The sequence below is a fragment of the Heliangelus exortis genome, chromosome 24 (assembly GCF_036169615.1).
Source record: "Heliangelus exortis chromosome 24, bHelExo1.hap1, whole genome shotgun sequence".
Classification (NCBI taxonomy): domain Eukaryota; kingdom Metazoa; phylum Chordata; class Aves; order Apodiformes; family Trochilidae; genus Heliangelus; species Heliangelus exortis.
This window is the reverse complement of record NC_092445.1, coordinates 5,599,495-5,614,772: the sequence shown is the minus strand read 5'-3', so window position 1 is coordinate 5,614,772 and position 15,278 is coordinate 5,599,495. Positions and strand designations below refer to the sequence as shown.

Genomic DNA, 15,278 nt, shown 5'->3' with positions numbered 1-15,278 from the left:
GTAACAACTGTTTTGCTCATAACTGCTATTTTTCCCTCATGTTTGCTTTTTAATAACGTCCGTATGGGTGCTCTCTGTAGGCTCCCTTCACTGGCCTGGCTGGAGGGGCTTTCAGGGAGGGTCTGGTTCCATTCCAGTCATCTTGCCCTGCAGAAAAGAGAGGGAGAAGTCAGGGGTGGGGGAGAGCTGCCAGCCAGGTTCCCCTCTGGGGGTTGATGTGCAGCCACAGGGCTCCCGGTTTCACTCCAAAACCAGGCTGCAAAGTGCCCTGTGGTCCAGCAACCCCCCCCATCTGCAGCATGTGGTGGGAAAAAAGCCACTGGGGTGGGATCCCTGCAGCTCCCCCAGCCTGGCTGAGTGCTGACCTGGAAGAATGTGGTGCCTCTTAGGAGTAATTAATTGCTGCAGAGCCAAAGCCAATTCCTGGGGCAGCTCTGGGGAAGGTCACAGCAGTCACGGCCCCAACAGCACCTCAAACCCCAGGGTCTGGCTGGGGGGACTGCTCCTCTCCATCCTGAGTGCCAGGAAGGCAGCTCCTGGGTAGCTGTGCCAAAACAACACAGCTCTGGGACAGCAGCACACTGGACTGGAGATCAGACACCATCCTCTCCCTGACTCTGCCTCACTGATCCTTCCCCTCCATGAATCCAGGACAGCCACCACCAAAGCAACTGGAGTTGGCATTCCCGTTGTCCCTGACCAAGCTCCAGCTCCAAAAATCCCAGCTCAGCTTTTGTGAGCTGGATGCCTTCTGCTTGCAGCACCCTGCCACTCTCACCAGGGTATGGGAACAAATGTCCTGAAGCCCAAAAGACAGCAGAGGCTGTTCCTAACACCAGGAAGCACGTTCCCATTTTCCCTACACTGTCTCCAGCCTGGCTCAACAATTTTATTTCTCTAATACTGTTTTCATGAAAAGGAGACCAAGGGAAATGACTGTGGATAAACAGATTAGCTGTGGCAACTTCATGCCAAGTATACAGTGAGCATTTTGGCCTTCACACCCCAGACAGCACCACTGCTCTCCTACCAAGCAGGAGGCACAAAAGCCGCTTTGTGCTGCATGACTAACACAGGCAAGAAACCCAACCACTGAAGGGAAGAGAGACAGCCAAGGTGACTGACAGCAGCTGTCTATCCAAATGCATCTTGGATTGGAAGAGCATCCCTGGGCCAGGCATCTGAATTTGAACCTCTCACAGCTTCAGCTCAGAGCAGGAAAGACACCAGGGCTGGCAGAGGGACAGTCAGCATATTAACAACTTTGAATTAACAACTCTGCTTCTCTAATACCAGCATGACACTGCACAGGGGATTCCCAGCTCCTGAGGATCCCAGAAAATCTCTCTTGCTGATCATTATCCTCTCTACCTGCATTCACTCACAGCTGCTCTGCAGTTCTCAGCACAGCCCATTTCCATGCCATGAAGCAGCCGGCTGTAAAGCTTTCCTAACTGCTTATACTTCAGCTTGTTTACAGCCAGAGGAAAATGAATCTTACTCACTGCCATGTGCAGATGCCATTCATAAGCTCAGATATCTCAATTAGATTAAAAAAAAAAAAAAAAAATGCTGGCACTCAATCCTCTACTGCTGGCACCTCAGCTCTAAGGCCCATTGTTTTCAACAGTTGGTGATTTACACAGTTGTGGTTAAGTTGGTCTCCCACATTTCTCTGTCTAGCCCAAGTTGGTAGCCTTACATAATTCAAATTAGCTAAACCTCATACACTGGCAGTCACACTGACCAAAATTGTTCCACCTAGTCAAAGGGAGGCCTCATTTAAATCCATTTTTCAAACAGATGTATGGTGGAGAGTCAGTATCAGATAGTGGGTTTTTGAGGATAAGGAAGCAGATTGGAACATGCACTCATTCTGCTCAACAAAATATAATATGTGAAAACCAGACTGCAGTAAAAGTAGTGCTGTGGGTGGAAACCCAGAGCTCTGAACATATTTTAAAGCTACAAGGAAATGGAGATATTTCTGTAGTTAAAAAAATGTAGTTCTAAAAGCATTACCTTTGAGACAAACAAGTTAGATAAGAATCTAAGAATCAGAGAATGCCTTTGGTTGTTCAGACATGGATAATCTGAATGGTATAAACATTTTGCCATGAAAACTACTCCAGGTTCTTCTCAGTAAATTTCTGCTCAGCACGTGGAGTGGCACTGGAAAACAGTTAAGCTGCCCACAAGCCATTCCAGCTATGTGCAACTGCTGCAGAAAATTCCCAGGTACACGCAGCCCCTTCTCTGTCACAAGAACAGCATTCCCAGACATACCATAAGCTTCATAGGTCTCCTGTGCATCCCCGTGTCCATAATCATAGTATTCTGTGTCCCTGGAAGAGTAATCATGCTGGTCACACACAGGGCTGAAACCAAATGCCTAAACTGGCACAACTTGCACAAACACTTGAAAAGCAAAGATGCCCAATGCTGCCCATGGCTGTGGTGTGTCTGATCACTTCATTTACAGAATTGCCAAGGACACTGGGACATTCCCAAAAGTTAAATCCCAGGAACTCCTGGATTCCAGCAGAACAGAGCACTTTCCCTACAACTCAAACTCAGAAATGAGCATTTCCATGCCCTTAAAAAACAAAACAAAACAAAACACAAACCAACATCAAAAGATCATGCATATTTTTCTCCACCACAGTAAGGAGAGAAGCAAACTTACCCTTGGCCCTGGCTGTAGTAGCCTTCATACCCCTCATAGCTCTGGTCTGCATAAGCATCATCATAGCCCTGAAACAGATGATGACATCACTGGTGTTAATGGAAGGACCTGACCATGAGTAATGGCAAAACTGAATTCAGGCCACAGCAGAGGAGCCTGGGAGTCCTTCCCTGCCACAGGAAAGAGGCTCAGTCATAAGACACAGGTGGCTAAAACCTGCTTGTGTCCCATGGTTTGGGAGGATATGTTGAACATCTAAACCACGATCAGCTAGCTGGAATGAAAGCCAAAAGAAAACAAAGGTATTTTGTTTCTTACATATTCCTCGTAGGTTTCTGGAGCAGGAGGAGGAGGAAGGGGTATCCTCTGAATGCCAGCTGCACGTGCTCTGGGGGCAGGAGCCCCCCGGACTGCTGGGGGAGGAGGAACCCCCCGGGTGACAGCAGCTCCCCTGGCAATGCCACCGCGCACCGGGGCTCCTCGCACCAGGGCCCCCCGAGGAGGAGGAGGAGGGGGAGGACCAACACCACGGCCCCTGAAAAGGAGAGGAAAAGGATGGTGAGCATCTCCTGAGGATGGTGAGCACCTCCTGCTGCACTGCTTGTGTGCTGGGCACTGAGGGCAGCACATATGCTTCTTGTGCCTACTTTAGAATGCAGCAGCTTGGTGAGTAAATGCAGTTAGCATTAACTAAGTCATGAATTCTTTATCTAGAAGGAAAGCATGAGAATTGTTGGCATTGTTGTACTGCAGGATTTACCAAAACCTCTTCTAGTGAGAACTCTACTGCATTACATGTTGTACAGACAAAGAAAATAAATCTGATACAGAACTTTTAGCAAGTAAATTCTCAGAGTTCATTTTAAACAACCATCTATTACTAACCTAGAATGACTGCCAGACCTTCAGAACTGTAAAGATCAGAGCTGAGATGAGCAGGGACACTTTTGGGATAAACACTCAGAAGCAAAGATTTTTCCCCTCTATGAAATAGGTAATGAAGCAACAACTATAGGAACAGTTTTATCACCAATTTATCCCAATGCCTTCATAGCAGTGACAGAATAATGCCATCCTATAACTTGCAAAGGATGGGAAATGCTTTTTCTGCTGAGGGCTACGGAAGCAAACAGGACACATCAATCCACATATGATTTCATAGGCCAATTTTCAAAAGGTTACTTTATGAAGCTACTGATTCCAGATATTAAAAATAACCCAGAAGCCACCCACTGTGCTAGATTACATCTCGGAACACATAAAACATTTGATGCCAGCTTGCTAAAAGGCTGGAAGACCTTGGCCAGAAGCCAAGGTCAGGGCCAAAAAGCTGATGTGCTTAACCTCATCTGGCAGAACAGCTCTGAGCAAGGTGCAGCGTTTCCAAGTCTGTGCTTTTGGGAGAAATACCTTGGAACAGGTGGAGGAGGTGGTGGAGCTGCTCCCCTTCCCCTCACAGGGACTCCTCGGCCTCGAGCCGGCTCTGGGACACCATTCAGATAGGAGAGTTCCAAGAATTGCTCCTGACAGATATCATCCATCATATCCTAAAGAGGGGGGAAGAGTCAGCTCCAAAGAACAGCCAACAGCCAGTCTGTGCTCCAGGGTATCACAGTGCTGGGATGAAAACAACCTGATGGGTCTAAATCCAAAGGTGCTGTCTGGCTGGGACTTGCTCAGCAGGCAGCAGTGTGGTACTGACAGCCACCTCCAGACCAGCCAAGAAGGGCACACACCACCTCCAGGGAAAACTCCAGCTGGTGCCTGGGAAGAGGACCTTGCTGATAGGAATTCTGGAGGTACCCGATTGATGTTTGGCATCCCAGGGCTGCTGGGAAGATCCATTTGCAAATGTTGGGGAGTTCAAAGGTGAAGTCAGGTGAGACACATCTCACCTCCAGCACCTTACAGCTCCCATTTAAAGGCAAGTGGCTGGCAGTGAGCTCACACAACATAAAATACTGCTGTGCTCCTGACACATAGCTGAAGGAACACAGCCTAACAAGGAGCAAACACCCCATTTCCAAATCCAGGCTGTGTTTTCAGATTCTCAGGAAGGCAGTGTGTGTGTGTCTGGCTCCCTGTGTCACCACTGCCCCAGGGGATCTAGCTTGAAGAATTATCCCAGATCTCTGGTGACCCTGCATCCCACCTCATCCCTCCTCTCAACACCCAGGCAGGCTGGGCCTCACACCCAGGATCCTCCTGATGCCATGGAAACAACACAAGGCAAGGAGTCTCCTACCAGATGTGTCTTCACAGCACTGCTGCCTTCCATAGTGACTCTTCTGTCAATTTTCACAAGTTTAACACATTGTTTGAAGGCAGTGACAGATAAAGACACTTTAAATGGGAAGGCTGCAGGCTTGCTTTAGCAAACTGAGGTTTTGTACATCCCAGGGGCTCCTTGAAGATGACCTCTTTCCTTCAAAGGCACTTCACATCACAATTTCTCCTCCTCTCTGGCTCAGACTCACAGAAATCCCACAGCACCAATATGCTTTTCCACACTTCCCTACTACTCACTGCCCTCAGGTTCTGCCCACCCCTGAGTTTTCAAACAGAACTTCTGAGCTCTGCAGGCTCAGCCACTGAGCACAGTGCTGGGGTGTATCCAGCTCATACCTGCCAGGTCCCTGAACTACAGGCTGAGCTCATCAGGTGCAAGAGGCACTGCCTGCTTCTTTCCCATCTCGTTCTCCTCATTTAGAAAGCAACACTGCTGTTTTAATAATGTGCAGAAGACTCCTTCAAGCTCTGCAGTTCTTGGAGACAATACTCCACCATGGCACAAAGCTGAGCATAAAGGTCTCAAAGGGTTCAAAAGTGTAAAACATCCCCACAGGGATAACAAGGGTTATCTGTATAAATGCCTGGTTAGCAAAGGGAGGTTCATTCACATCAGCTACACTGAAAGCTGTAGAAACATTAATTTAACAGATGTGTCTCAAAAGAGCTACAACACTGAATCCTACTATGAAGTTGCATGGGCACTCACCCTCCTCATCCTCACAGCACCCCTTTAGAGCAGAGATAACAGTAAGCAGGTTCTGATCAATACAGTTTTCTAGCCTGATTTCTATGCTCCAGTTCCAATTCAGAGGAACCCATCCAACAAGTCTCCCTTATGCCAAGCACAGCTAAAGTTATTCTCCTGCTAAAATTGACAGATGGAGCCAGACAAGCTGCCCACCCATCCACCCACCCCAGCATCCACAGCTTGTACTGGGAAAGCAATGCCTGCTCCAAGTGCTCTGCCCAACTGCCATGTAAGTGCACGTCCCTCTAGTTATGGTTAGGGGACTAATTCATCCCTTCATGTGAGATGAATGGGGTCGTTTTCTGCTGCCACACACACACACAATGCTCCAGGCTTCCTCAGCTGCACCATTCCTGTAGCATGAGCCTGGCACTCTGCAGGTCTCACCCAGATTCCCAGACCTCTGCCCCTTCACATACCGGGACCAGGAACTTCTTGACTTCTTCCATGGCATGAGCCATCAGAGCATATGCTTCACAAGGGGGACCAAAAACTTCAATGAAGACGTGCAAATCCATATTTAGGTGAGCATATTTAGGATCTCCCCCTTTACGCAGCTCTTCCTCCTGAAATAAAGCAGAGTGGAGATTTCTAAAGTAAGAAAGATGCAGAGAAACCATTTTTATTAATCTGTTTTCTAAGCCTGAACAGGAAATGTCTGTAAAAGCATTTTGACCATGCCTGGATGCAGATCATGGTAACATACTAGGCAGAGGAGAACACACTTTTATAAGAAGCCACATGAAACCTGCACCTTCCATCTTTTTATAGCTGCTCTTTCAGGTGACTGATATTTTTGCTGGTGTGTCAATGCCAGCCACTTCTTTCCAGAACATTAAGCACTTGCAAGCAGTGTTCTTCCTCTTTTACACCACCTTTCTGCCTGAGGTGCTCTTTACTTTTCTATCAAATTCTAATGCCTCAAACAAGCTTGCTCTTCAACTGCTCTTAGACACCTGTTTTATTCAGATGGCTTGAAGAAGCTTCAAGTAAGCTACAAGTGTCAAAGCTTTTCATGTTGCTAAAGTAAAAAGTTGAATTCAGTTACAGGTCAGTTGACTCTTAGCTCAGTTTTGGGATTAAGCAGGAAGGAAAAAAATTTCTTTTTTTTTTCAGCTCAGAAAGTCCTCTTGGCGCTTTGTGATTCACTAAAGATTATCAGGAACACACTGCTCCAACAGCTTCAGTGAACCATGTGGATTTAAGGATTTCAGACAGAACAGCTGGAAAAAAGCTTTATTCTTTGGAGGGGAAACATATTCCTCTAGAGAATGACTTTTCATAGGAGCTGGAATTAATTCTTATTTTATAAACTTTGTACTTCACCTTTTATCTAAACATCTCTGCATCCACAGGAACAGGATATCAGAAGATGAGTGGCCTCTAAAACATGATCATAAAGCAGACATCCCACTCCTGCCCCAGTCAAGATTGTTCCCAACATGCTCAGAACAAATTTGGAACCATGACTCCTTACTGCCCTTGCTTTTGGATTTAATGGTTTAATATTTTTATAAAATGATTTGAGAATCACTGGTTCTCACAGCACTGTGAAATGCATTAATCTCTGTGTATGTGTTCAAGGGTGATGCCCTCACCTTTGCTTTGTCTCGCATTGAACCTTTCCCAAGCACAGATATCTTAGCACCAGTTTCTTCCTGAAGTCTTTTGATGGTGTTGCCTTGAGGTCCCAAAATCTTTCCAACAAAGTTAAACTGTAAATGAACAAACATCAAATTAGCTCTAGAGCTCAGCAGCCTTAACAAAAGCTTTTCTGAACGTTATGCTGGCTGACAAAAAAAAAATTTAGCCCCTCCATTCTCTCTTCACCTCAACAAAAAAATACGGACCAAAAATGCAAGGGAAAATTTAAGTTCCAGAATGTTCTTTTCATGGAAAAATGCTCTACCTGGAAATCAAGCTACACTGACTCACACAAGGTGTTTAATTCTAACATCTACTCTCCAGTAGTTTTGCAGGCATCAAGACTTAAGAGTTAAATGAGTTCTTAACTGCAAAACACAAAGCTCTACATATGAAAGTGTGTATTCTGGTAATAAAAGACCACAGCTATGCATCACCATTTATCTTTATCCCAAGACATTCTAGAAATGCAATATATTAGAAATAAGATCCTGCAAGCCTGCAGAGGAAAAATTCCATAGTGATAGTGGAACACTGGTGTAACTCCTGCTGACACTTTGACAGCCACTATCTCTAAAAGTCAGCCATAAAATCCACAGAAAATGAGCAAATCACAGAGATTCAGTAAGCTATTTTCTGGCCCTCACCTTGGGGTACTGTTTGACAGGTATCAGAACTCGTTCTTTCAGTTTCATATTCTTGTGGGAAAATAAATCCAGGTAGTTCTCTTCCTCATCCTTCTTTGTTGTTTCACCCTTCTGAATTTTTTCAATTTCTAAACAAGATAAAAATAGGGCTGCTTATATTCCTCAAACAAGCATCATTTTAGAGTTGGAATTATGACAGGACATACCACCCTCATTCTCTGTGAATATGTGAACACTTAAAATTGCATCAATGGAATCTGGATAGTCAGGCCACCTCTTTAGTGCCACCTCAGCTTGCCCCTTCCTCTCTTCCCATCTAGGGATTCCAGGAGGCCAAAAACCAGGATAATGAGCAAAAAATGAGCAAGAACAGCAGAGATTGCTCCACACATAACCCAAACAGGTCAGTGTAGGGAACTGTCAGTATGATTTTGTGTATCACCTCTGCTGTGCTTTCCTCTCAGTCCCCAAACTCCTGATGCCACCAGGAATGCAGGACCTGGGACCTCCAGCTCTGACACAAGAGCTCAGCAGCACACCAGGGAACTGCCTCATTCTTCAAACATTATTTTCCATCTGTAATTTAAGTAGTGGCACCAAAGCCTCCTGACATCCTGATCTGCAGTTCAGTTGAAACCATTCCTAACAACCAGGAGCCCAACCAAGCACACACTGGAGTGCTCCCTGGCTCATGAAATTCTTATAAGCTTAATTTCATTAAGTGAATGCACTTTTATCACAAAAGCAATTCCTAGCTTGGTTTTTAAGTTGTATGCCTCAGGCATACAGCCAGAAAAGCAAGTGTCAGGAGTCCTGAACATGATGCAGGCAATGCAACTACACATTTTTGTCTCTCCAAATAGGATCTGGATTTTTAATTGCATATTGTGAATTAAGAGTCTTGGGAAAAAAAAACAGTGGTGTCCTGGGTGAGCTGAAGGCATTGCTGCAGCCTGAGGGGGATGTGGAACAACATCCAAATAACCTTCTGGAAATAGGTCATTAAGGTGGGCTAATTAGGAACTAGTACACAAACACCTCAAATCTGTCCCAAAATTAAACTTTCTGTGTGAGATGGCAGGAGACAGTCACCTCATGGAGAAAACCCACATGGAGAAGACTGACGATCACCTGCAAGGCACAGTCATTAATCACCTTCCCATGTACAAGAACACCACCTTCCATTTCACAAAAGAGCACAGCCCACAGATGGCTTTTCTTTTCCAAGGATTTCTAATGTACAATTTTAATTTAATGGCCAACAACTACATGACAAGTTCCCTCAAATGTGGAGACAACCCATTATTACCAATCCCCAATTACTGATGAACCATTGATGGACTCTTTGGTCCAACTAAAAAGAAACGGTCACACACTGCCTGTTATCAGGAATTATTATTTACCATGCTTATCAGGGGGAGAAGCATGACCCTTCCTTAGAAGTTAAACTGTGCCATTTCATCAGCAAACCCAAGACCTGTAAATAACTCTTCTGAGTTGAAAGCACTCTAAATACAACTTCTCACATCTCAGGGGAAAGAGAGACACTTTGACAAGACTGTACATATAACTGGATTAAAGCTGCAAGACAGAACTGAAACTCACGACTGCTCAGTCATTACCAGAACTGAGAGCAGGTGTCCCATCCTGTGCTTCTTCTCATTTGGGCCCAGCTCAGAAACTCAATGTTTCAGCCTAAATGTTCATGTTTACAGCTCTGGAAGACTGGCACACCAGCTGCTTACTGATATTCCAGCATCATCCCAACAGAAATGGGAGCAATGGGGTTCCCCTCATCCTGCTGAGGGATGGGCAACCACAGCCTCATGGGCTGAGAAGTCAAGCAATGACATGTGCAATCAAAAAAAAAAACAACAAAAACCCAAACAACCCAATCTTAAGAAAACATGATCACATGATCTGTATTTTATCTTTTCAGTTATGGACACATATACACTGCTTTTTAGTTTAGACATTTAAATACAGAACTTGGAGACTGTATTGAATAATCATGGAAAAAAGCCCAAATTTTGTATTTTTACTTGCAACAGCACCTTGGCTGCCTTAAAGAAGTGTTACCATGACTCCTTACTTTAAAAAAAAAAATAATTACTGGATCTAATTGCTTTGGAAAAGTTAGCTTGATTTTTGCTATAAAAATAAATGATTTTTGAAAGACACTATGCAGAAGTAAAAAAACCCAGAAGCTCAAGCACTGTCAAACTTATAAAATAAAGAGAAGAGCTTATAATTGTAACAAGCTGCCTTGATTAGTTTTACATATATTTTCTTTTATTTCAGCTATAAAAACATATCAGATAATTAAGATTTGGAAACTAGAAACTGCACTGGTGGCCTTACCTCTGGTTAAGGCACAGCTTCAGACCCTGCACTACAATACCCAACATTTTTGGTTCTCCAAAGACAGTGAATTTCTGAAATGCATCCTGCACTTAACAAGAAGCATTCCCTACACACACAGCAAGAGGCAAAGCACCCTACGACTTTCTTGATGCAAACTGAACAACACAGAGGCATCTTCCACCTTGTCAAAACTCAACACAACCACCCTGAGCCTCTGCACACCTGGGAATCAGCACCAACCACACTGCAAGAGCCACTCTGCCTCCTGACATATCTGGGAATCAGTCTGTGAGGGCAACAAAGAATGGATCATTTTCTGGCAAAAGCATCAGCTCCACCACCACTCAATCTTCCAATGAAATCCAAAACATACAAAAAGAAAAAAAAGAAAAACAAACCAAAAAAAAAACCCCAACACAACAACCAAACAAAACCCAACTCTGCCCCAGCAGAATAACTCAAAGTTCTTCAGGTTCTGCAATCTGGGTCAGTGTGGGTGACCTCACAGTCCCCTTCACACCCTCAGAACAAACTCCCAAGTCTGGGAATAGGTGTGAAGGAGGGCTGAGAACATGTCCTGTGTGTCCTGCTGCTCAGGGGTCAGTCTGGGTGCACTCTGGCAGGTCAGGGACATGAAGCAGCAGTGAGTGAGGTGCTGAGGGGCAGCAGTTGGTCAGACCACTTACTGATAGGAAGGAGAAGGGTACCTGGAGGGGTTAAGCACTCCTCATTTCAGTGCTGGTTTTTTAAAGCCGTGTCAGAGGAGCAGCAGAAGGTTACCTTCTTGCCACGGGGAATGTCAGCAGTCTGGCAGCATGTGTGGCAGTGGCTTCCAGGACTTCATGTGGGGCAGTGATTGCATTGTCTCGGAAGAAATCCTAAGGGGTAGGTAAAGGGGGTTGGTAACGCTGCTGCTTCACAAGGAGGAGGCTAAAGCAGCCACAGTGCTACTCCTGAGCTAAGCCCAAGCTCTTCCTTAACAACAAAAACCAACATATTAAGCATTGTCCTGCAGCACACTTGTGCTCTGTAGGCAGAGACACAATCTGTCTATTCACAACACTGAGAGAACTATCTTGGCAGTTGGAAAACACTGACCCCATGCCCAAAAAGAACCCCAAAACCAACACACAGAACCCCCCCAGCAGTCTGGGGACAGGAGCTGCTGGAGGAAAGCAGAATTCCCTCCCTCCTATGCTACTCCTCCCCAGTTGGTTTGATTTCAGAGGAGAGGAAGCAGGGAGCTGCTCCTGGGTGGACTCTGCCAAGAGTGGTGGCTGCAGAATTTGGCAAGCCCAACCCCACTGTTCCCTCCTGCTTTCTGCTGAACCCCCCCAGCCCTTCCCCAGCCTGTGTGCTGGGACCCATCTGCAGCCAGCTCTGCTGGGGAGAGAGGGGACTGACACCAGCACAGGGAGAAGGGGAAGAACAGAGACACTGCTCAGGCATAAGGCAGAGGGAAGAAAGGCTGGAGGTGAGCTGGGACATGGCAGAAGGACAGAGGAGGCAAAGTCCCAGCAGTGACAGGCAGGGCAGCAGCAGGGAATATACCATTGGTATGGCTTAGCAACAGGGACATTAAAAACCCCAGTGGTGAAAAGGCAGTGGCACATCAGTCTGTGACACCTGGGCACAGGTTTGAGGTGGCAGTCACTCCTCTGGGGTACACTCGGGAACAACTCCAGATCCTCTTCTCCATTTCAGGACAGCCTGAACTCCACACTCAGCAGGTGCATTGCTCTGGGACACAGTTTCTCACCACTCCTGTGATCTCAGCCCATCTCTAATCCCACTGTCTGCTTCCCTGGCACCAGCCTGGCCACCACACATCCAGCCACCTTTCCCACACAGCCCATTTTCCTTCCTGGGAAAACTCCTGGCAGGAAACCCAGCAGGGGATGCTGGCAAGGACTCCTCCAGCACCTTGAGATGCTCCCCAGGGCTCTGCCCTCACTCCAGCTCCTGGATGCTCCCTCCCTTCACAGGTTCTGCATCTGCCCATTGCTCCAAACCCCCCCTCAGCAGCCATACCCACCCCTCCTCACTCCTGGGGGGGTCTAAAAAGCTCCATTATCAATCACACAAGGACCAACTAGATGCTGCAGACTGTGGGATGGCACAGCTCCCAGACCTGTGAGAAGCACAGGGAGCCTGGAGGTGACCAGCCTGTTTCACTTGGCTTCCTCAGGAAATAAAAATAGTGAAGATTACCACAAGAATTTGAAAAAACCACAACCCCATGCCTAGTTAACACACCAGTGGATGCCTCCTGCCCCCCCAACACAGAGAAGCAGAGGGGACTGTGCCTGTCAGGACACCAGCAGCATCTCCCCCTCCCACAGCAGAAACCCAAGTGAGGAAAAGGGCTTTTCTTGTGCCTAAGGGAGAGGAAAGTCACACGGAGCCTGAATCACAGGAGTGAGGAAAGGCAGATGGTGTTCCAAGATGCAAGAAAGCCCAGTTTCCCATTTCCACTCATGGTGCTGGGGAACAGAACCCCACAATCCAGACACTTTGCTGCCTTATCCCCACACAGAAAATTGCTCAAGATTCAGTATTTTGTATCACTGTGCTTCCCTTCATCTTCCTCCTAAGCAATGCTCATTTTCTCCAGACATGCAAAGCAGCATCAGAACCACAGAAGTATTTTAGGCTACTTTTTCATATTGTTTTTAAAGAAGAAATCTTAGTTTCAGTGCAGAACTCCTGTGGGGTTCCCCCCCAGAGGCAGGCAGGATGAGCACCTTCCACTCCTGGCAAAAAGCTGGAAGGGGAACAGTGCTGACACTCAATAATCAGACATTGTTTTTTTGACTGGAATTTGGTTTGGTCAAGTTGTGCTGGCTGTATGCATTACAATCTTTGGACCATCCTTAAATCCAACAGCAAACTTTACGGAAGCTTCTCCAACATGACATCCCCAAGCAGTAGAGAAATTAAGTCACCCAGATCAGTTTGGGGTCATCTGTGCAAGGATTAAGTCAACTAAAACTGTTTTAATTCAGATTTTCTCCTGAGCTCCCTACTCAGACCATCAGGATGTTGGACTGTGAGCAAACCTTCCCAAAGGACAGCAGTTTCCAAAAGATCCAAAGCAAGCACCTGGAGCTTGTCCAGTGATCAATTTTAAGTCTCACAAAGCTGCAGTTGAGTATCAGCAATTTTTAAATTAATGAAATACATTTTATAAAAAGCCTCGTAAAGCCTCATTACACCACTCAGGGCACAAAGCTTTTTACTCAGTGGGCTCAGCATGGTGTTCTGTGTCAGGGAATTAGCAAACTCCTGAGGTTTCTCCTCACTGGATGGCATCACCACTGAGCTGTCGAGCACCAGCTGGCTAAAGGGCTTTATTAATGAAAAAAAAAAAAACACATTAAATTGATGGTAAATCGGATTATAAAGCTCATTTACTCAGATGGAGATGTCCACGAGTGATGCCAGGTTACCCAGGAGGCTACACCCAGTTACTCAAAGGAGAGGCAGCAATCCCTGAGAATTATAGGAAATAATTTTAGGAGGAGCTAATAAAATCTCTATCACTGCACCAACCACGGCAATACCACAGGTTTTAAACAAAATAATTAAAGTGTCTAAGAGCAAAACGAGAAGCAGCAGAGAATACAGAGCTCTGCTCAGCTGCAGATTTCATCTGAGCTTAACCTCCTGCCCGGCACCTCCAGGCTCTGCTGCTCCGGGCACAGAAAGCTGGGAGTAAGGAATATTACAAACTCCTTCCCAATTTGAAGCTGACTGCATCGTCCCGAGGCAGCTGAGTCGGCTGCACAGAGGCAGCAGCTGCACGGGGGAGATTGGGAGAAATCAGAGCTGCCCGGCGATTGGAGAAGGGCACAGAACAAAGGCTGCCGTTCCCATTCCCATTCCCATTCCCAGCCCCTCTGGAGCTTCACCAGAGGCGTGAAACCAGCTGGAACACAGATAACCCGAGTGGGAAATCAAAGCTATCACAACCCACGGCTCACGGGGGACTCACACAGACGCTAACAGGAAAAAAAAATAACAAAATCCCACAACATTTTTAGCGTTCTCTACGGCCACCTCTGCCCCCACGGGTGACAAGGGCCAGTACAGAACATTTTAGAAATAAAGTTCTGAGGCTGCGTGTAACCCGGCTCAGGCGCTGAATGAAGCGGGGGTTTAAACAAAGAGAAATATTTCACTTTCAGAACCTTGGGGGTCGCGCCTGGCAGGGGGTGCAGAACGGTCGGGCCCAACGGCCACGTCCCCGCCGCTGTCCCGGGGCTCCCGGGAGCCGCAGCAGCCCCGGGGATGGGGGAGTCCCCGCTCCCCCGAAACCTTCCCTCGGAGCCGCCTCCCAGCCTGCCCGCTCCCCCCAGCTCGGTGCCCTCCCGCCCCGCAGTCGGTACCTGCGGTGAGGAGCTGCATGGCGTGTGTGAAGGACGGGTCCAGGCTGTCCTTCTCGGCCATCAGCTCGGGGAGGTATTTGTTCTCGGGCTCCATCTTGACAGCGCCTCCGGACAGCAGCGGGGAGGGAGAAGCCCCGGAGCCCTGAGCGCCCGAGGCAGCACCCGAGGCGTTGGACGTCAAAAGCGGCGGCGGCGGCTGCGCTCCCCCGCCGGACCCGCGGCCCCCCCCGCCCCGGGGCGGCCGCCGCTGCTGAGATGCTCCTTGCCGGGCACCGCCGGGCCCCGGCCCCCGGCCCATGCGGCCGGAGGAATCGTCGCGGCGTTGCATACGATGGGGATGGGGACTGGGGGGGAGGGGGGAAGGGAGGGGGCGGGGACCGAGGGTTCGGCGGCAGCGGAGCGGATCGGGCCGGGCCGAGCGCTGCAGCCACACCGACCGCCGCGGCGACACGGCCGGAAGTGCGGGGCCGGAAGTACCGCCCCCTCCGCTCCTCTCCGCCCCGCCGGCT

General features: G+C 47.6%; 1 protein-coding gene across 1 annotated transcript; it reads right to left on the bottom strand.

Moving 5' to 3' along the window:
• Positions 1 to 6: 6 nt before the first annotated feature.
• Positions 7 to 15,247, bottom strand: KHDRBS1 (KH RNA binding domain containing, signal transduction associated 1). The gene is made up of 9 exons (XM_071768096.1): positions 14,770 to 15,247; positions 8,018 to 8,145; positions 7,325 to 7,441; positions 6,146 to 6,292; positions 4,097 to 4,233; positions 3,005 to 3,221; positions 2,687 to 2,754; positions 2,287 to 2,345; positions 7 to 147 (listed from the first exon to the last, which is right to left on the bottom strand). Exons 1-9 carry the CDS (start codon positions 15,095 to 15,097, stop codon positions 50 to 52), a joined length of 1,299 nt encoding a protein of 432 aa, XP_071624197.1. The 5' UTR covers positions 15,098 to 15,247; the 3' UTR covers positions 7 to 49.
• Between the last annotated feature and the right edge of the window lie 31 nt (positions 15,248 to 15,278).

Coding starts and splice junctions, on each gene's coding strand:
- KHDRBS1 (XM_071768096.1), bottom strand. CDS start 15,097: ATGCAACGCCGCGACGATTCCTCCGGCCGCATGGGCCGGGGGCCGGGG. Junction 3,222..4,096: donor CCTCCTCCACCTGTTCCAAG/GTATTTCTCCCA, acceptor TCTCCTTTTCAG/GGGCCGTGGTGTTGGTCCTC. Junction 148..2,286: donor GGAGACCTATGAAGCTTATG/GTATGTCTGGGA, acceptor TCTTTTCTGCAG/GGCAAGATGACTGGAATGGA.